A 20735-nucleotide genomic window follows, 5' to 3' on the forward strand; every position below is an offset into this window, starting at 1 on the left:
GACCATTTGGATGATCCAGAGGAGTCATGGGAGAAAGTCATGTGGTCAGATGAGACCAAAATAGATCTTTTGGGTCATAATTCCACTAAACGTGTTTGGAGGAAAAAGAATAATGAGTACCATCCCAAGAACACCATCCCTACTGTGAAGCATGGGAGTGGTAGCATCATGCTTTGGGGGTGTTTTTCTGCACATGGGACAGGGCGACTGCACTGTATTAAGGAGAGGATGACCGGGGCCATGTATTGCGAGATTTTGGGGAACAACCTCCTTCCCTCAGTTAGAGCATTGAAGATGGGTCGAGGCTGGGTCTTCCAACATAACAATGACCCGAAGCACACAGCCAGGATAACCAAGGAGTGGCTCTGTAAGAAGCATATCGAGGTTCTGGCATGGCCTACCCAGTCTCCAGACTTAAACCCAATACAGAATCTTTGGAGGGAGCTCAAACTCCGTGTTTCTTAGCGACAGGCCAGAAACCTGACTGATCTAGAGAAGATCTGTGTGGAGGAGTGGGCCAAAATCCCTCCTGCAGTGTGTGCAAACCTGGTGAAAAACTACAGGAAACGTTTGACCTCTGTAAATGCAAACAAAGGCTACTGTACCAAATATTAACATTGACTTGCTGCTGTGTCATACAAATAAATAGTTACAAAATCATACATTGTGATTTCTGGATTTTATTTTTAGATTATGTCTCTCACAGTGGACATGCACCTACGATGACAATTTCAGACCCCTCCATGATTTCTAAGTGGAAAAACTTGCAAAATAGCAGGGTGTTCAAATACTTATTTTCCTCATTATATATATATATATATATATATATATATATATATATATATATATATATATATATATATATATATATATATATATATATATATAAACACACACACACATATATATATATATATATATATATATATACACACACACATTATATATATATATATATATATATATATATATATATATATATATATATATATATATATATATATATATAATGAGGAAAATAATAAAACTTGCAAAATAGCAGGGTGTTCAAATACTTATTTTCCTCATTATATATATATATATATATATATATATATATATATATATATATATATATATATATATATATATATATATACAGTACAGACAAAAGTTCGGACACACCTTCTCATTCAAAGAGTTTTCTTTATTTTCATGACTATGAAAATTGTACAGTCACACTGAAGGCATCAAAACTATGAATTAACACATGTGGAATTATATACATAACAAAAAGTGTGAAACAACTGAAAATATGTCATATTGTAGGTTCTTCAAAGTAGCCACCTTTGCTTAGATTACTGCTTTGCATACTCTTGGCATTCTCTTGATGCCTACTTTGAAGAACCTACAATATGACATTTTCAGTTCACTTTTTTGTTATGTATATAATTCCATATATAATTCCACGTGTTAATTCATAGTTTTGATGCCTTCAGTGTGACTCTACAATTTTCATAGTCATGAAAATAAAGAAAACTCTTTGAATGAGAAGGTGTGTCCAAACTTTTGTCTGTACATATATATATATATATATATATATATATATATATATATATATATATATATATATATATATATACATACACACACACACATTATATATATATATATATATATATATATATATATATATATATATATATATATATATATATATATATATATATACACACACACACACACACACACACACACACACACACATATATATATATATATATATATATATATATATATATATATATATATATATATATATAGTCATGCAAGCAAATCTGTTAGAGATACTAAATAACCTGACATGGTTTTGTTTGGAATATCCTTATATTCCCAGTACAAAAGTGGGGGATACATCTTTGTCTGATTGACTCAATCTGGAATTATGGGAAGCTTGTGCTCATTTCTGAGCACATGTAAACATTCAGTCATTAGTATTCCTTATAATAATCAAATACTTCTAATCAGAAGATATTTCTTTAATCTCAGCACTAATAAAGTGCAACCGCTACATCCCTGAGCAAGCATTATATATAAGATGAATGTAAGTAAATGCAAACAACCAAAGATAATTACACCTGCTACAGCTTTGCTTCCTCAGAGCCCATTTTGAGAATCACTGCTCTATAGGACTTGTGTATTGTGTGTTTGTTTATACTTACATCATTGGGAATGGTGAGTTCATGAGTACTGGCCGGGGGACTGGCATCCAGACCTGAGAGAAAGAGTATGTGAGGGTTGGGGAGAGAACACAATAATACATACACACACACACACACACACACACACACACACACACACACACACCTGCAATCCAATCTGCTGACACAATGCAAGGACATACTGCCAACAAGCTCAAAATGAAAATCTTATTTGGAATTTAATTCCAAGTATATGCATTTCTTAATAGTGCTGGCATTTTTGAAAAAAGAAAAGCTGATTTTATTTAATTAGCTCTGGCATGCATAAGTGATGTACTAATCATGACTATGCCTGCAGTAGCACTAAATCTTCAGTTTGAGTGGATCATTATGAATCACACACACACACACACACACACACACACACACACACACACACAGCTACGTGCACACATGGCTGACATAAAAAATACTAATTAAGGTGCCAGAAGTACTCCACCCCATTATACTGTATACTCTCTAACAAGAGAACTTTGTAGAAGCAACTTGCTACAGTGTTGCATAAGACAGACAAAATGTCAGGAGGATTCAGAAAACTTGTGATAGTGTCATTTTTCAAAAAGTGTATCCTTTTAAGCATTTGGTAGATTAAGTGAGGCCTCTCTTTCTTACATCTAGACTAAAGCTACAATGTGGTGTCAACTAAATGTGCATAAAACATTGTCATATCATGGACAAGAGAACTAAATATATTTTGTTGCCTAGAAGGTACACCCAGGGCCTCATTTAAAAATTCTACATGGAAAGAAGCGAACAAGTAACTGATTGTGATGTCCACACCGATCTATAACATGACACCATGGTTCTTAATAATGGTGCTCTTCAAAAATTCTCAACCATTATTGTGTGAACAAGCACAAGATTTAAATTTCTTTCCATCAGCTGTCTGCCTTCTGAACATGCAGAGGTGTACATGAACATTATAGTGTGATTCTGATCTTAGACAATATACAGTACTGAACTCCATACTTTACAGTACTGTACTCTATTTCCACTTCAACCAATGCTGAAAAAGAATTTTACATTATTAATATAATGTACAGTACAGTTTTGACCATACATTTTAATCAGTTTTTCCTTTGTCATTTGAATAACCATGTTAATTGCTTATACCTCATTCTCTTCCCTGCACACACATTACTGTATGATTACTACGTGGTCTAGTGATGGTCTAGACAGACACCAATAATGCAGACCTAGCTAAAAGCAAAATGCCACCAAATGCTTGTGAAACAAACCCCTGGCCATATTTAAACGTCCACTTTGACTTTAAATGTAAGAAAGGCAACAGCTTTATTATGCAGTGTAAGCTGTGTTTGCCCGACGCACCTGAACTGGCTGCTTATAAAAACTCTATATCAAACCTGGGCAAGCATGTTGAAATAACTTACTAATACTGATATCTTTAGTTTACATAATTGTTGTGCTGTTGCTTTGCATCAGGGAGAGGCATTGATAATGTTGGTTAACACCAGGGTTGAAAACTAACAGGTACTAGGGGGAAACTGCACAATTAATCTAACTCTATTTTTTTTTTTTGCTGTGAAAGTGCATAACTCACATTACACTTAAGTCATGGACTGCAGTGTTTATTTTTTTATATATTTTTTTATTGTATCTATTTGTTATTGCACTTTAATTTGTAAATGTGTTCCATTAACTAAAATCTACTAGTTGGAGATTTATATCTTAAACTAGAAATCCCCACCCCAGTGTTTTATAAATTTTACTCAGCAAATTTTAAACGAGCTACATTTTACTTTTAATTGAGTAGATTTTTAGACTGGTAAAGATCCAAGGCATCTAGGAATTTAATTTTTTTTTCCCTTTTCACTGTTGGGGCTTCACGAGATTTTAGAATACTACTACAAAATGGAAAACAGAATTCCCTTTCAGGAACTTGAGCTGAAACGAAACGCTTTGGGAAGTGTTCACGCTCTAAAATAATGTGTTTAATCAGTCAAAAATTGGACGCTGGCCGTCACTGATGAGGTGACGTCACGACCAGGAGTATAAAACACGAGTGAGGGCAGTGGCAGCTCTGTGTGTTTGTGTTGTCTGTCAGATTGTTTGTCGAAAAAAAAAAAACGTAAACAATAAATACATGAATTAATTAATTAATTAAAGCAAACAAAATTTAAGCACACTTTCCGGCTTGTGTGTCGCTTGCTTGGGAGCGGAGCATGCGAAGTCGTTTCTCGAGGGAGCCGACTGTGTTCACTGTGCATGCATGTCTTTGCGCTCGCTCCGCTCCCGCTGGGCACTCTTCAAGGAGGGTGCCCTAGCTCGTTCCAGGTCTGGCCCCACTCTCGTCGAGGCAGAGCACTGTGCTAGCTACTGGGGTTCGCAGATGGACCTGTAGAGGGTTTTGAAACAGGCATGTCACTAGCTCCAACCTCACCTGCTCGGTCCAGCGCTCGCTCGCAGGCTTCGGAAGCAGGCCTAACCCCTTCTGGCCTCTTCAGCGACTCCTGCTCGGCAGGCGCAGCCCCAAACGCAACCCTCCACGAAAGCGCAAGTGGAACTTTGTGGGGATCCGGCTGTGAAGGTGCCTGCCGCACCCTCTATCCAGTGCCTGCCCTGTCCCAGCCTGGTCCTTTAACCCTGCCACCCTCAGTGCTCCAGGGCACGGCCAGCTCCAGCGAGCCCTCTCCTTGGTTTCCACCCGGCATCATTGTGGTCCAGCAGATCTCGCCACCCCTAGAGCTGTCAGTCTCAGTCTCAAGAGACTGATACCCCTAAGGCACTTTCTGGGAGCTTGGAAAGCTCTTCCAGATGTGTCTCAGGGGGTCCTGCATACTGTATAGCGAGGCTACTCGATTCAGTTCGGGTCTCCTCCGCCCCATTTTTGGGGGGGTTCTTCCCACCCAGCAAGCTACGTCATGGAACAGGAAGTAAACACTCTCCTTAAGAAGGAGGCCATCGAGGTGGTCCCTCCATCAGTATCCATACAGCTACATGAGACCCCTTTAGTGGTGGCTCAGGACCCGTGGGTTCTCACAGAGGGGCAACCCCCTCCACACTACCAAGGTCATGCCGCGATGCCTTAGATGTCTGGAGAGATCCCTGGTTCCTATCTCTAGGCCCCGTGCTGGGAGTCCCTGGTCGTTACTTGATGCTAACGACGGATGCATCCCTCATGGGGTGGGAAGCGATCATGAGTGGTCGCTCCGCCCAAGGTCTCTGGTAAGTGCCCCATCTACGCTGGCACATAAACTGCCTAGAGATGCTGGCCGTGCTTGTAGCACTGAAGCATTTCCTCTCAGACCTCAGAGTTCACAGCATGTTGGTCCATACAGACAATACTGCGGTGGTCTCCTACATCAACCATCAAGGAGGTCTGCGTTCATGCACCCTGTGCAGGCTGGTGCACCAGATCCTCCTTTGGGCCCAGGGGAAACTCCTCTCTTTGAGAGCGATTTACATCCCGGGCCAGTTGAACGAGGCAGCAGACACCCTGTCGAGGCAGGGGTTGAGACAAGCCTCTAGCCGAGGCATCTTGGAGGCACCTTACAATCAAGACTGCTTTCTTGTTGGCTATCTGCTCTATCAAAATATTAGGGGACCTGCAGGCCATTTCTGTGGCCCCCTCCTTCCTGGAGTTTACCCCGGGTATGGCTAGTGTCTTCCTGTACCCCCGTACGGTTACATCCCAAAGGTGCCCTCTGTCCACTGGACACCTACGAGGATGGGTCCTTGGAGAAAGACCGATCAGCTGCTCATCTGCTAAGGCCCTCCCAAAAGAGGCCTTAGATGTCTGGAGAGATCCCCGGTTCCTATCTCTAGGCCCCGTGCTGGGAGTCCCTGGCTCAAAATCTTGGTCCTCTGGAGTTCCCCTCCAAGACATTTGTGACAGTGCGGCTTGGTCCACCCCGCCGACCTTTGTGCAGTTTAATAACCTAGACCGCAGGGCCACTCCTGGCCCCTTAGTCCTCCTCTAGCTGTGTTGACAGACACACACTAGTCAGGGACTGGTCAGTCCAGCATGATTGGATACTCGTTCCCAAAGCGTTTCAAAGCATCTTGAATTCCTGAAAGGGAATGTCTCTAGGTTTTGATTGTGACCCTGGTTCCCTGAGGGAATGAGACACTGTGTCTCTATGCCACACCTCTGGCATCCCTGCAGCGCTTCCTTCTCCCTGACAGAAGCTGCCGCTGCCCTCACTCATATGCCTCTTATACTCCTGCCCGTGACTTCACCTCATTGGTGATGGCCAGCGTCAATTTTTTTAACTGATTACACACATTATTTTAGAGCGAACACTGGGCGCTTTCCCAAAGAGTTTCAACGCAGCGTCTCGTTTCCTCAGGGAAATAGGGTTACATACGTAACCTATGGACGTTAATTTTAGTAATTTTAGGGCAATGTGTTAAGAAAAAAAGAGCCAAAAGTGAATGGTTTTCTATGGCTGCCCCCACATTTATTATTGACCATTGATCTCACATGCATATAAATAAGGTCAGGAGTTTCAGTGTATGTATAGATATGTATAGAATGTATAAGGACATTTATTTGTGTGGCATTAACCTTAAAATCTGAAATGACTTGAGTAACACCAGAGACTCCAGACTAAGCAGTCTGATCCCACTAAAGATATTGGCAAATACCCCAATATTATCATTACATTTGAAGACAGGGATTGGGGAATACAATTTCAATTAATTTCTTTCAGTGTGAGACAGGATACAATCCATCCTGCACTGCATACAAAATGGATAATAATTGAAACTATAAACACTGGCATGAGCCAAAAATGTTCTTTTTCAAAACACTTGCTTTTATCACATATTTTTGCAATAAATTTACATATTTTTTGCCAACTTGCACATGGAAAATCACAAATGCAACGTTTAACCTGTATTTTAGTGGGTAGTTTTTTTTTTTTATATAAATGTAGCCTCTGGTTGCCAGTATTGCTGTGTCCTATACAGTAGTTAAACCCACAAACAAAACATACAAATACATACACATTTGCACACTTTCTTTTTGACCAATAAATTGTGACACCAAGATCATTTCTTATCTGCACTCAGGTATTTGTGCCCTAGTTTGTAGTAGAGGCTGTTTAAGCAAATAAAAAAAATAATAATTAAACAAAGGTCACAGAAAAGTGAAGAGCAACCACCAGGGGCATGTCAAGAAGCATGACATTAAGAGAATAGGAAACATAAAAACGAGTGAAAGAAAACGACAAAAAGAGTGTTTCTAGAGGTGCAAAGAGAAGGAGACTGAAAGGGCTTGTGGGTACGTACCGGGGAAAGCAGGGGTGGTCTGTCCGAGGGGGGTAAAGGGGGTTTGCTGCATAGCCAACTGGTGGAGCTTGGTCAACTGCTGATGGGGTAGGAGGGACAGTAGAACTAAGAGGTTATTGTTATAACACAGGTCACACTGAGAAAATCAAGAAACCGAAACTAGTACAAAAGAGAAGGCAAGGAAAAGAAGCAGTGAAAAAGTGGTAAAACTAAAGCACAAGAGAGTGAGAAAAATAGAGCAAAAAGTGAGATCAACTTGAGAAGGACTTGGCCTGACACTGTAATTAAAAGTTTCAGGCTGGGTTTAAACTTGCCACACTTGCTGCTAAGATTGCATGCAAAATTAAAAGCAACATCCACTTCTTCTTCAGGGACATTTTGGCTCTGATGTGCCTATACAATGTTTGGCGATTTCGTTCTTATTGACTTTGAACAGCACTGTTTCTCTTCAAACTTCTCACTGTTACACTGTCACGATAGTTCCCTTTCACAAACTTGAGCTGCGTCAACAACGATTTGGTAATGTCTCTGCATGACCATGCACTAAACCAATCAAAGGGCACGAGAAGGGCCTTGCGCTTCTGGCCCCGCTTCCCCTGATGCAAAGTGGTGATTGAGGTTGTAAGGTTTGCAAATGGATCTGGTAGAAGGAATAGAAAGGGGCACGTCCCTTTTTCCTTTCTCACCTAAAAGATCCATAACTTCTCAGGTTCAGAAGCCCACCCTTTGGCCGTCTCTTCTTCCCACGAAAAGGGCGTGGCACACTACATTTCTTCCTCTGAGGATGGGGATTATGGGGGGCACCGTACTGGATGAATCCCTGGACTTTCGCAACCAGTCGAGTTTAAGAAACCTTTGGAGGTATTTACTTGAGCGGTTTTGAAGCTAAAAAAATTTAAAGCAGAAAGTGCGTCTAGATGAGTGCCTCATGCGACCCAGGTCACTGCCTCTATGCCGGGGCCTGCCTTTCTTTCCTGATCTGCACACCCAGGTACATAGCGGATTTGGGGGGCCCGCTGCCTCTCAGTGGGCCTCTAGAACAACTTCAGGGCACTGCTCTTGCTGCTCTAGGGACACTAAAGGTCAGTCTCTAGAGACTGATTGCCTTAGCAGACTATTTGTCAACCTGGAAAAACCTGCCAAATGTGTCCTGCGTACTGTAGAAAGAGGCTACAAGATTCAGTTCAGGTCTCTGCCACCTCGATTCAACAGGGTGATTCCCACTCTGGTGGGTCCCGAGAAGTCATGGAACAAGAAGTAAACACTTTTTTAAGGAGGGAGGCCATTGAGGTGGTCCCTCTCTGATAGTCCCACAGAGTCCCATTTTAGATCGGCATGCTCACACTAAAACAAGTCATGTCTTAAATCAGAGGAGATCTTAGATCTGAGGACTGGTTCGTCACAATAGATCTGAGGAACGCGACCTTCCACATACCATCCTTTCTCTACACAGAAAGTTCCTAATGTTTACTTTGGAGGCAAAGCTTACCAATACCGGGTTCTTCAGTTTGGCCTTGGTTGGTTAATATTAGCTTAATCGGACCACTTGACCATTCAGCATTGAGATGTTGTTCTCGACCACATAAAGGATTTGGGGTTAAGACTAAACACCATGAAAAGTGCGCTTACTCTATTACAGAGGACCACCTATCTAGGCGTAGTGTGGGAGTCATGAGTGCCCGCTCTGCCCTAGGTCTCTGGAAAGGGCCCCATCTCTTGTGGTACATTAACTGCCTGTAGATGCTGGCTGTGCTTCTAGCATTGAAACATTTCCTCTTTGATCTGTGCTGAGAACATCTGTGTTCTCTTACATCAACCATCAGGGTGGTCTGCGCTCTTGCCTCCTTTACAAGCTGCCATGACAGATCTTCCTTTGGGCCCAAGAGAAGCTGCTTTTACTGAGGGCAGTATACATCCCAGGTGAGCAGATGCCTTTTCGAGGCAAGGGCCGAGGTCTGGGGAATGGAGGCTCCACCCAGAAGTGGGTAATAGGGCAAATATTAAGTTTTACAGAGAACAAGTGGAATATTTGCAACTCTGGTTTTCCCTCACTCACTCAGCTCCTCTTCATATTATTCTTGCTTGCTAAGCAGTCACTTGGGAAAAATAGTTAATGACACTTCAGGTCCTTTCCTAGGCCCCCTCTTGTCTAAAGTTTACCCAGGGCATGGCCAGTGCTTTTTTTTTACCCCAGGCCAGGGTATGTTCCCAAGGTGCCCTCTGTTGCCACACGACCAGTTGTGCTTCAGGAATTCTATTCTCCTCCCTTTCAATACTCGGACCAGGAGAAGATTAATCGGGTGTGTCCAAGACGGCCCTGTGGTGGAAGTCAGACTAGCATTTCGTCTGCTATAGTCCATAAAAGAAGGGTCTTCTTGCGGGCAAGCAGACCCTTAACAGATGGATTAAGAAGGCTATCTCCTCCTCTTATAAGTTCTATAGTCTCCCCGCTCCTTTCAGGGTCAAAGCTCACTTGACCCGGAGTGTGGCGGCCTCTAAGGCCTTTTTTCCTCTGGGGGTTTCTCCAAGACATTTGCAACACTTTGGTCTGGTCCTCTGGCCTTCGTAAGTTCTTACAGCCTTCACCTTAGCACCATTTCCGGCCCCACTGTCCTTAGACCTAGCTGTGCCCATCCACACTAGGCAGGGATTTGTCAGTCTGGCAGTGTTGTACTCTCATTCCTAAAGCATTGTTGATGCCGCTCAAGTTCCCTGTAGAACGTTCCCTCAGGGAACCAGGATTACATACGTAACCTAGAGAGGAGATGCTGCGTCTCGATGCCACACTGCATCGCTGTGAGCGCTTTCTTCCCTCTTTAAAGCTAGCACCATCTTTACTGCATGTGCGTTCATAGATTTCTGGTCGAGTCATCAACCCACCAGTGATGTTGCGCCCTTTCATTGGACAGATTACACATGTGTTTCAGAGCATGGTCATGCAGTCGTGTTCCCAAAGCGTGGTTGATACAGTGTCTCAGTCCCTTAGTTAACCAAGGTTATATACGTAACGTAGAGACTTTAAATCTGCGTCTAACACTCAAAAGCATTTATAAATCTAGAGTTTCCCAAAGGTTTTTTTTTTTTTTTAATTTTGGAGATTTCATTAGTTTGTTTAGTGAGTTACTCTACCACATAGGATTATATTAAATCACACAAGCACCTAGCATTAATCTCTGATAACATACAAAAGTTACACTTTTAAACTCCACAGGATATGTACTGCAGTACTTTGTGCATTCATAGTTAAAAGCAACTATAAATTGAGCTTTATTGTGCATGCTTTAGCTTAAAGCACTGTCTCTCACATACTAACAAATAAAATGTTTTTTTTTTTTTTTTTTTCTCATATAATAAAAAAAAAAATGGTAGAATTTTTAGACATTTAGTCAGTAAATGTGAAATTATGCTCACTTTTATTTTGGATGAATCCTTGATTGCTGTATGAACTTTCTTCCAGACAACATTCCCTTCAATCAGTTTAACAAATAGTACTACAAAACTAAGGAACCTTACCATTCCTTACAGTTCAAGACTGATGAATAGTTCTGTGTTTGTCCTCTAAATGTTTAAAAGCAGGTACAATTTAAACTAAAGCTTAATTTGAGTGATTATAATGTCCTCCACCTTCTCTCTAAGCATCAATCACTGCCGAAGTACACTGAGAAGGACTGACGTGCACTAATGTCACTGCATGTGATTATTCTTGAGACAGATTCATTCTGATTATTGATGGAGATGATGAGGCTCAAGGGGACTGAGGAGGCGTCTGCTGTTTGCTTATGTAACCCAGGCTGTTTAATCAGGAGCTTGATATTGTTTATCATGACTGTCACTGATGATCATTAGCTTTTTTTAAGGTTAGATCAGTGAGAGATAATAATATGGATAACAATGAAATTATTAGAGTGGAGTATAAACAACAACAATTAGCCAGCTTTGTTTCCATTGCATGGCTCAATGATATAGACAAAAATAGCATTGTCATATGCTACTGCTTGAAATGTTTTGTGCTTATTTTTTTATGGTTCTGGAAGTAATATTGCCATTTCAGAGTGATAAAAATTAACTCTACCAAAATCTTTTTTTATCACTAAACATTTGTTTTACTGAGTCTCAAATCACGTACCAAAATCCACTATGGTGCACACATCTGCAAATCAAAACTGTCCATGTGGAAACATTGCAAATTTTCAGTATGGTGTCCTGATGATTGACATAATTTTAAACACTATAATGACTTAAACATTTACAAGAATATTTTGTTTTCATGCTTTATGTTGAGTCTGGTTTCACTAATATTACATACATACAAACATACATACATACATACAAACATACATACAATAATACATACATTTTTATAAAGCATCCATATTTGTTAATGCCCATGTTGATAGGGTATTAAAAAACTGAGCTGAGTTTACTTGATTAAAGTAAAAACTTAACAATTACTCATTTAAGGTACATTTAGAACAGATTAAAATGGTGTAATTAAGGTAACTTATATTGTATTATAATTTGTTGGGGACATTTTTTAATGCAAACAGGCTTATGTGAAATCTGCATCACGAGGTCTAATATCACAATAATGATTAAATAACTATATACTGTGCAGCCCTACTCAGCTGTTTACCTTTCTAATGGCATCACACATTTTTTGTTGCACTCCATTTAAAAATACAAATGTGACAGGCCAAGTCCTAATAAGTCTGGCCCACACCATGGAGGGCTTGCGCTATGACCAATTTCAGATTGTAAAGCAACAAAAACTACACATCAAAAATGTCATATTAATATTATTGCTTAATATTAATAGGAAATGCTTGTTGAAAAGCTACAGATGCATGCAGACAGGAAGATAGGATGTAGGGGTGGTGGGGAGGGAGAGCTGTTAGGAAACTCACATCTGGATGTGGAATAGCATACTGTCCCTGAATAGTGTAAGCCTGTGAGAGAAGAGGGGAAAAGGGAAAGGGGAGAATAAATTAACACCTTTTTGAAGCAACTTATTAAACAATAAACAGGTGACTCATAATCACTAGAGCATCAAATACTTTCATGTCTAGGCTTGAAATTTCATCTTTGAAATGTAAATCAGATTGATCCTCAGTCTTTTCAAGATTGCATATATTGTCTCTGGCAGTCAGTCATCCTTATAAGTGACTGTTTAATATGTTGTGATGTGTTTATAGTGACTTGAATTTAAGAAATAAAATGGCATTAATGGTTTCTGCTTTGAGTCGAGTCTCAGTCTAAAGGGGCAGCACGAATTAATTAATGGCTGCATGAAATGAAAGTGGATAAGGTTAAGTAAGTGGAATGTTAAGAGTGCAAATATAGTCATTACTCTTCATTTAGCTTGCATTATTGCACTATTGAGAATATTTTAGAAGCACAAACTGCTCTGCAGTGTAATTCATGTTAACAAATGAGTTGGAATGACTGTTAAATGTGCTTGATAAAATATCCCTTTAATATTTCAGCTTTCTGTCGGTGCTCACTTTGTTTTGAATTCCTTGTCAATTTATTATAGAACCCAAGACATTTTGCCCAGCTCCATTAAATGCAGACACACTATTTTTATGCATTATTTAGATTTTTAGGCATATTAAAAGGATATCTTATTTAAAGGGAGAGAAGAGAATTGCTTAACAAAAACTTGCTCTGCAAATGCTTTTATATAAGTATTCAGATGTTATTAAGGGTGAATGTAACACATTTTTAAGATTGAGACAAAATATCCATCTATAGAATGCAAAGTGTCATTTTGTAAATACACTAAGGGTTGCATAGAATATACAGCTAATATTACAAATTCCAAAGTCCCTGCTGGGAAAATAATAATAATAAAAAAACTGAGAGGCAGAGATAAAGGAAATGCAGGCAGACATTAAGGAAATATAAATAAACATTCAAATCGTTAGTGTAAAAATATTTCTGACAATATAATGCCAGTTCTATGGTCATCTGCACATTGTATAAGGAAAAACATAAATATTATGGGAAAAGTCAAAGCAAAATTGTATTCTTGACCAGCAGTGTTAGAAAGAGAACTTTTAATGCTCAGAGTTGTAGAGTACTCCTCTAGTTTGTTGAATGTTATGGTTCCACAAGTATCAGTCTGTAAAAACCTCTTGAATTTTCAGTCAGAGCTGATCATTGAGCTGTATGGTGATTGATGGGCATAAATTAACAGTTTGCATTCATTCAATACCGGTGCCACTTCCGCCACACAAATGCATTTTCAGACTTTGTACCTCTATAAAGAGTGTAATACTGCGTAAGGAATGTATTGAGTGAACATTTCCCTCCTAAAGAAACACAATGACTACAGTAGTAATGCAATCAGTTGCTTTAACTGAGATGACTAGCTGACATTTAGCTATTATTAGTTTATTGAATTGGCAGCTGACTAAAAAAAATATGCAACCCCTAGCATAAACCAACAAAATGCACAACATTTATAAAATAATATATCACTATAATAAACAGTGCCATCATGGTCAGTCAGGATCTCTTGATATCAGATCCTGTCTCTCTCTCCCTCTCAATCTCCCCCTTATATAGCATCTGTCCCTGGGCAGTAGGGACTATAGGTAGCATGCATGTGAAAAGGTGAGAAACCTGAGTGCACTAACAGGCAGTGGCTGGTGCTGCAGTAAAAGGCTGAGATTGGCTGCGGACGCCGCCAGCGGGTCGGCTCTTACCTGGCCACCTGAAAAAATGACCGGGGTGGAGGCAGGCTTTGGGCGATAGGGGATGGTGGCACCTTTCGGTGGGGACTAGCAGAGGGGAAAAAGGGAAGAGGTGGAGAAAGTGTTAGACCTGGGAAAATACAGCATGTACTGTACACAGGTTTGTGTGCTAACAAATTAGAATGTACATCATTATGTGATTTCGAGTTTGTTTTGTGTGTGATATGTATGCTTGTGATATGACAATGCATATTAAAGCAAAAAGAGAGATGTGGCCACTGGGATGTGGAAAAAAAAATATGCCAATCTGTAGGATCACCCAAAAGAGTATGTCTTGTAGCCAAACCTGACCAGTACTCTTTTTCTTTTCCTCTTTCTTTTTCTGCCCCTTTTATTTCTACCACTAGGTTTTCTGTCACTCTCTCTGTTCAACTCTTTCTTTGTTTATTTGTGATTTTAACTGTGTGTCTACAACAATAAATATAAAAATGTAAATTCAAATTTTCCAGATCATGTATTATTTAGTACATTCTAGTATATTTAGTAATTACATACAGTATCTTTTCCTAAAATAAATACTACTGATCCTTTATAATTGCAGCCCATATTGATATCATGAATGCAAATGAATTATTCATACTGTATATTTGCAACATCAAGCAGTGATGCCCCACAGTGTGTGTTGATTCACTGTGGCTGAATATTTCCACAAATCAGAGCTTTAAAAAATATAAATATACTGCATTTCTTTAAAACATAGAAATGCTTTTATTTAATCTTAATAACTGATTTTAGTGCAAAACCTGCAAATAAGCTAAAGATAATAAGAAACGTTAACTTTTAGTATGACAATGACCCAAAGCATTTACTTAAACCAACAAAGAAACAAACAAAGATTTTTGAATGTTTTAAATAAATACATGAAAAACAAATTCCTGGGGTCATGAGATCTAAGATGAATAAAAATAGCTCATATTTTTGTCTGTTTTTGACATATTATAAAAGTGTTTTCAGCAATAACAATGCAATAACACTGCACAATATTGAATTGAATGGCTATTTGCACTGTTTAGAGGCTGTAGTGGGTACCTTATCAGCCTTATTAGTTTTTGTCACACAAAAATAGCAACTAAAATTAAGAGAGAACTGGAAAGAGGGAACGCGGCAGAGAGAGCAGTAGGGCATGTGCATCAACAAAAAAAAAGCTGTGCTTCTGTCAGAGAACTGACTCCTGTGGCAGTGAAGGTGCAGAGAATAGAATGAGAATATTTTAGTTCTGTTCTGTAAAAGCATAGAAAAAGGAAAGGCCATGTGTGCCTCATGAACAGACAGACTCTCAAGTCTGTGTGTGTGTGTGTGTGTGTGTGTGTGTGTGCATGCACAATTTTTGTACTTTAGTAAAGTAATTCAGTACCAAATAGATCCTAAGCTAATGTGTGCTACTGGAGTATACGCTGGGTTTGAACTGCATATGTGGTTGTGTTTTCTTAAAGCCTTGGTCATAGCACACTGGCCACTGCACTGTACCTCCAGCATGACCACACATATCTGTTTGACACACTGGATGATGGCGTCCGGGGTGCCCGAGATTGTCACAGCGCGCTCTGTCGAGTTAGGCAGCATGTCCCCGGCCACTTGCACCTGAGCTCCTGTAGACTGAAGAGAGACAGAAAGTATAGCACATGAACACACACACACACACACACACACACACACACACACACACACACACACACACACACACAAATTATACATATATAAAACACATACTGCATGTGGTTCTGAAAAGCAAAGTTTATAGTAATAATATGCTCATCATAATACATTCATATAGTTACATATTATCTAATCTTAACAACAGACAGATTTGGATGTGTTATAAATGAACTTAAAAAAATATGTTTAATACAGTGAAATTATTCGTAATGTGATGTTTTTAAAGTGATGTAATAGTGACAACAGTATCTCCGTTTTGTGTCAGGCTGCATCACACCACTCTGTCATGCTTATACCTTAATCATTTCTGCCAGTTTTCATCCACATGAGAGCAAAACTGTCAGCTGGTAGGCAGAACTAACTGTCATGCTCTACTTATTTTAAAATATGAGGTTTCTATCTCTCAGCAGTACTGAGAAACTGTACCTCTCTCATCTCCTTTATCTTGGAGCCTCCTTTTCCAATGAGAGAGCCACACTGGCTAGCTGGGACCACCAACCGCAAGGTGACAGGGGGCTTGCTGGTGGCCGGGCTGTTGCTCATGGAGTTGATTATATCCTGTAGACAAGAACAAGAGTGAAAATGTCCAAGGCTCTAATACATACATTGTAATTTTACATAGTACTGGTTAGTTATTTGGCTGTCTTGGAGGATTTATCCTGTAACTATACTGAATAATTTAATAGCTCCAGCGAAAGAGAGAAAATTAATGTAGGTACAAAAGGGGGATTTCAAATGTTCAATCTCAATAATAATGAAAACGTTTTTAAATTCAGCTTTCTGTTCAACTGTCTTTGTATAGCCCATTTAACAATAGTCACAAAGCAGCTTTACAGAAAAGATGTTGCTTTATATTCAGATCGCCAATGAGCGAAGAAGAGACCAAATTGAAAAGAAAAGCTTTTCAAGATATTATTATAGGTATTCCTGCAGTGGAATAGGAACTTATCAATCAAGCTGTCAAAAGGTGTGTACAGTGTGATTTTTATACTAAGTGTGTTAAAAAATTTAAGAAAATGAATGAACATAAAACCATACTTATAATTACAGCAGTAGTTCAAAAAAAATAATCAATAGTATTCATGTTAGTTTATCTACTGAAGAGTGCAATTAGAGAGCTTTAACTTCGATGACACGTTTTGAACACCTTGCATGAACAGTTGCTAATAATATGTACCTCTTCAAATTTGTAGGCAATCATGGCAAAAGCCTTAAAGATGGCGTCCGTGGGTCCTGTGATGGTGACGATTCGCTCTGGACAGTTTCCCTCTGAGATGTTGATGCGTGCAGCACTCTGTAGATCACACAAAGCTTGAAGTGAAATGTCTGCTTTATATATATATTTATAAATTTATATTTATTTATTTTTTATTATTAATAAAAATTTTTTATGGATTTATAGCTTACATGATACTCAAGGACACCTTACATAAAATAACAAACAAAACAATCAATAACAACAACTTCAAATAATAAAACACTATACAACCAATAAGATGTATGGATACAATGTAAATTATATATAATCTATAATTACGTTCCAAAAGCACCCGCGATAAACGGACGCCACCCCAAAAATTATATTTTTGTATACAGTACTGTATTAACATTTTACTTCATTGTATAATTTATAATTATTTTTTCATTAATTAAATTTCATTATTTTAACATAAAACTCCATGAAAACAATTCCCTATAAGTTTTTTTGTCTATCATGCTACCCAAGAGAGACCGGGAAAATCAGCTAAACAAATTAGTTATGTAGCAAATGCAATTCCGCGATAAACCAGGGGCACGAGCTTCGAACTGGGGTATATATATATATATATATATATATATATATATATATATATATATATATATATATATATATAAACAACAAAAGTGCGTTCACCCTAAGTCATAACAGCTGCACGTCATGAAATTATGCAAATCCACAAGTTCTATTCATCATGTTTATGTTTTTGTCTGCTTGACAGGACCATAAAAATGTGTGGATCTTGGAGCAGTTAAAAGTTGGTGCTTTGAATACAATTCTCTCAAACTGACCACTGGAAGTCAAGCATGGTGGTGGTAGCATCATGATCTGGGGCTGCAAGAGTGCTGCTGGCCCCAGCACTCTCACGAGGCCCCTAGGGCACAGGGCACCGCCCCGGCTGCTCTTGGCATACCAGAGACCAGTTTGGAGAGACTACTTCCATTAAGAGATTATCTGGCAGCCTGGAAACACCTGCTGGACATATCTTAATGGGTCCTGCACACTGTTGACAGAGTCTACTTAATTCAGTTCGGGTCTTGTCCTCTCCGGGTTGTGTCCCACTCTGGTGGGACCTGAGCAGTCTCTGGTCATAAAACAGGAAGTAAACCCTTCCTTCGACCAACCTGTGCCCATCCACACTAGGCAGGGATTGGGTCAGTCTGGCAGCATTAGACACTTGTTCCCAAAGCGTTGTTGATGCAGCTTGAGTTCCTGAAAGGGAATGTCTCTAGGTTACATATGTAACCCTGGTTCCCTGAGGAAACGAGACGCTGCGTCTCCATGCCACACTCCCTGCATCCCTGCAAGTCCTTCCTTCACTCTCGAAGCTGGCACAGTCTTCACCGCATGTGTTCTTTTTGCTTCCTGGTCGTTCCGTTGGACAGATTACACACGTGATTTAGAGCGTGGTTACACAGAAGCATTCGTGAGGGGAACCAGGGTTACATACATAACCTAGAGATGGTTTTCCTTACCTCCTCACGCATCTTCTTTACAGTTTCTCCTTTCTAAAAAACAAAAATGTGTTAGGAATTAAAAAACAGTCATAATTTCAAATTGCCTCTAACATGTTTTTAAGACCTTGTCATTGTAGATACACACCTTTCCAATGATGCTTCCAACTTCCTGAAAAGAGAAAAGTAAAATGCTAAACATATTAGTACAAAGCTGTATATAAGAGTTCAGAGTGCCAGAAAAAAGGAGGAGGCACTGGTTTGTGCAACTGCTTGTTATTTGAATCAATAATGTCAAAATTATAAGTGTTTATCACATTAGATATTTTAGATATACTTGCCTCATTACTTTGTCTGCATTTCTCTCTCTTGCTCTCTTTCACTATTTGTCTCCCTGTCTCCTGTCTGTCTATTGGTCTGTTTATTGATTTATCTGTCCATCTTTCTGTCTAAATATTGACTAGAGGTGATAGAAATATTAGATATAGCTATAAAGAAATCAGCATTCCTATAACCCAATATTTTACTACCCCATTTTTCATTCTCTCCCCCTCATCCCTCTCCTTATTCTGTGCATACTTTGCCATGCATGAGGAGACGGATGGTCAGGGTGACGTTGAGGCCTCCCTCGGACTGCACTTTGCTGGATTCCATGGCGGGATTGGAGAAAAAGTTGGTGTATGGTCACTTTACAGGAAATCCCCAGGAGTAGGAAGAGAGAGATGGAAATGACAGCCAACTAGTCACCTGAAGTGAATAAAAATGGATGCACAAAGATAAGTAATATATACCCATAGTAATATATATATATAAGGAATATACCCAACATGTTCTAAAGCCAGCAGTGATGCTATATATGCATATTTTGAACACGAGAGGGAGCACTTCTCATCCATGAAATTCAACTCTCGGCTTTCCTGAAATACAGTACATCTTTAAGCCTTGAGGATTATCCAGTACCTCATCTGGCTCTTTACGTCATATGGGGTAAAACCCCTTCAACATAAATACCACAGATCATATCATTAAATCTGTAGGATAGAATTCTGTACATGTATATGAGTACACTTCATTCAGTACATAGAATTAAACAATTGAAGTTTTCATACAGAAACATAATTTACTGCTATCATTCAGAAGTTTGTGCTGTACACTATTCTTTTTTTTTTATATTTTAGGCAGGGTTGGGTCAGAGGAGTAATTCTATTTGATTTTATTAATTCAAACTGAGTAAAACTAAATTCAATCTGTTTCACATATTTAGAAATAGACCTTGTCACAAATTCACTTTTTAGAAAGACCTAATGGACTTTATGGCAAAAGATCTGTTCCAGGGTCCTCAAAGAATAGGAACGGTGGCAACTTGCTGGTTCTGGGATCTAAATTGTAGCCCAGAGCTTTAATGGTTAATAGGTGAAATATGCTTTCTTTACTAGAAAATGAAATTATATGAATTACCTTGCACTAGTTCACTGACAGACACACTGAGAAAGGTAGAATGAGAATGGATAAAATTAGTTCTCCCCCAATGCTGTCAGGTCCATCTATGCCCCCCTCCCTCCCTCCTTCCCTTCCTCTCTCTCTCTCTCTCTCTCTCTCACACACACTCATATCAAGGCAGTAACTCAGCAGACACTGTGAGATGGACACTTTATGCCAGACACCAGGACAGAAAGTTGAGCATGGTGAAAAGACAGGGAGAAAAATAGTCCAAGATATGGTTTAGGGAGTGAATGAGGAAGCCATGATGGAGCAGGATGGCACAGCAGGAGAATTTGTTCGTGGATGATATTTTCTAAATGTGTATTGTCTCCTGCAACATGTCTGCACGGTATAGCAGAAGAAAGTGAATAAGAGATGTGTGTGTATAAAAATATTTGGTGTATGAGAGAGCGAGTGACAGAGATAGGAGACAAAGTATTAGAATAAGATAAAATGACAGATGAAATCTAGAGACAGATGTCCACCAATCACCCTCTAGAACTCTGGATTGCATAAAGCCACTAATCCACACTAAAGCCATAATGGGAAAATAAAGCCATGTCATAAAAGATTAGAATTTGCCCTGATGAGCTACCTTCTATTATATACCTTCTGTATGTGCTACTAGTTAGACTGG

At 39.3% G+C, this 20735-nt stretch overlaps 1 protein-coding gene across 16 annotated transcripts in view; it reads right to left on the reverse strand.

Annotated features, from left to right (window-relative positions):
• The window catches only part of pcbp3 (poly(rC) binding protein 3), an 84114-nt gene that overhangs the window by 9993 nt on the left and 53386 nt on the right, over window positions 1-20735 (reverse strand). For 10 of the 16 annotated variants that reach the window (XM_046844001.1, XM_046843911.1, XM_046843946.1 and 7 more), the window contains 10 exons: window positions 19196-19363; window positions 18765-18788; window positions 18638-18670; window positions 17082-17198; window positions 16331-16462; window positions 15716-15844; window positions 14132-14275; window positions 12398-12439; window positions 7494-7572; window positions 2202-2254 (listed from right to left, as the gene is read on the reverse strand). In XM_046844001.1, the coding sequence (XP_046699957.1) occupies window positions 2202-2254; window positions 7494-7572; window positions 12398-12439; window positions 14132-14275; window positions 15716-15844; window positions 16331-16462; window positions 17082-17198; window positions 18638-18670; window positions 18765-18788; window positions 19196-19270 (828 nt within the window). In that variant the 5' untranslated portion in view covers window positions 19271-19363. The remainder of the gene's footprint in view (window positions 1-2201; window positions 2255-7493; window positions 7573-12397; window positions 12440-14131; window positions 14276-15715; window positions 15845-16330; window positions 16463-17081; window positions 17199-18637; window positions 18671-18764; window positions 18789-19195; window positions 19364-20735) is intronic. The other 6 variants (XM_046844038.1, XM_046844021.1, XM_046844030.1 and 3 more) reach the window with 3 other exon arrangements.

Source organism: Silurus meridionalis, chromosome 3, assembly GCF_014805685.1.
Source record: "Silurus meridionalis isolate SWU-2019-XX chromosome 3, ASM1480568v1, whole genome shotgun sequence".
Lineage (NCBI taxonomy): Eukaryota > Metazoa > Chordata > Actinopteri > Siluriformes > Siluridae > Silurus > Silurus meridionalis.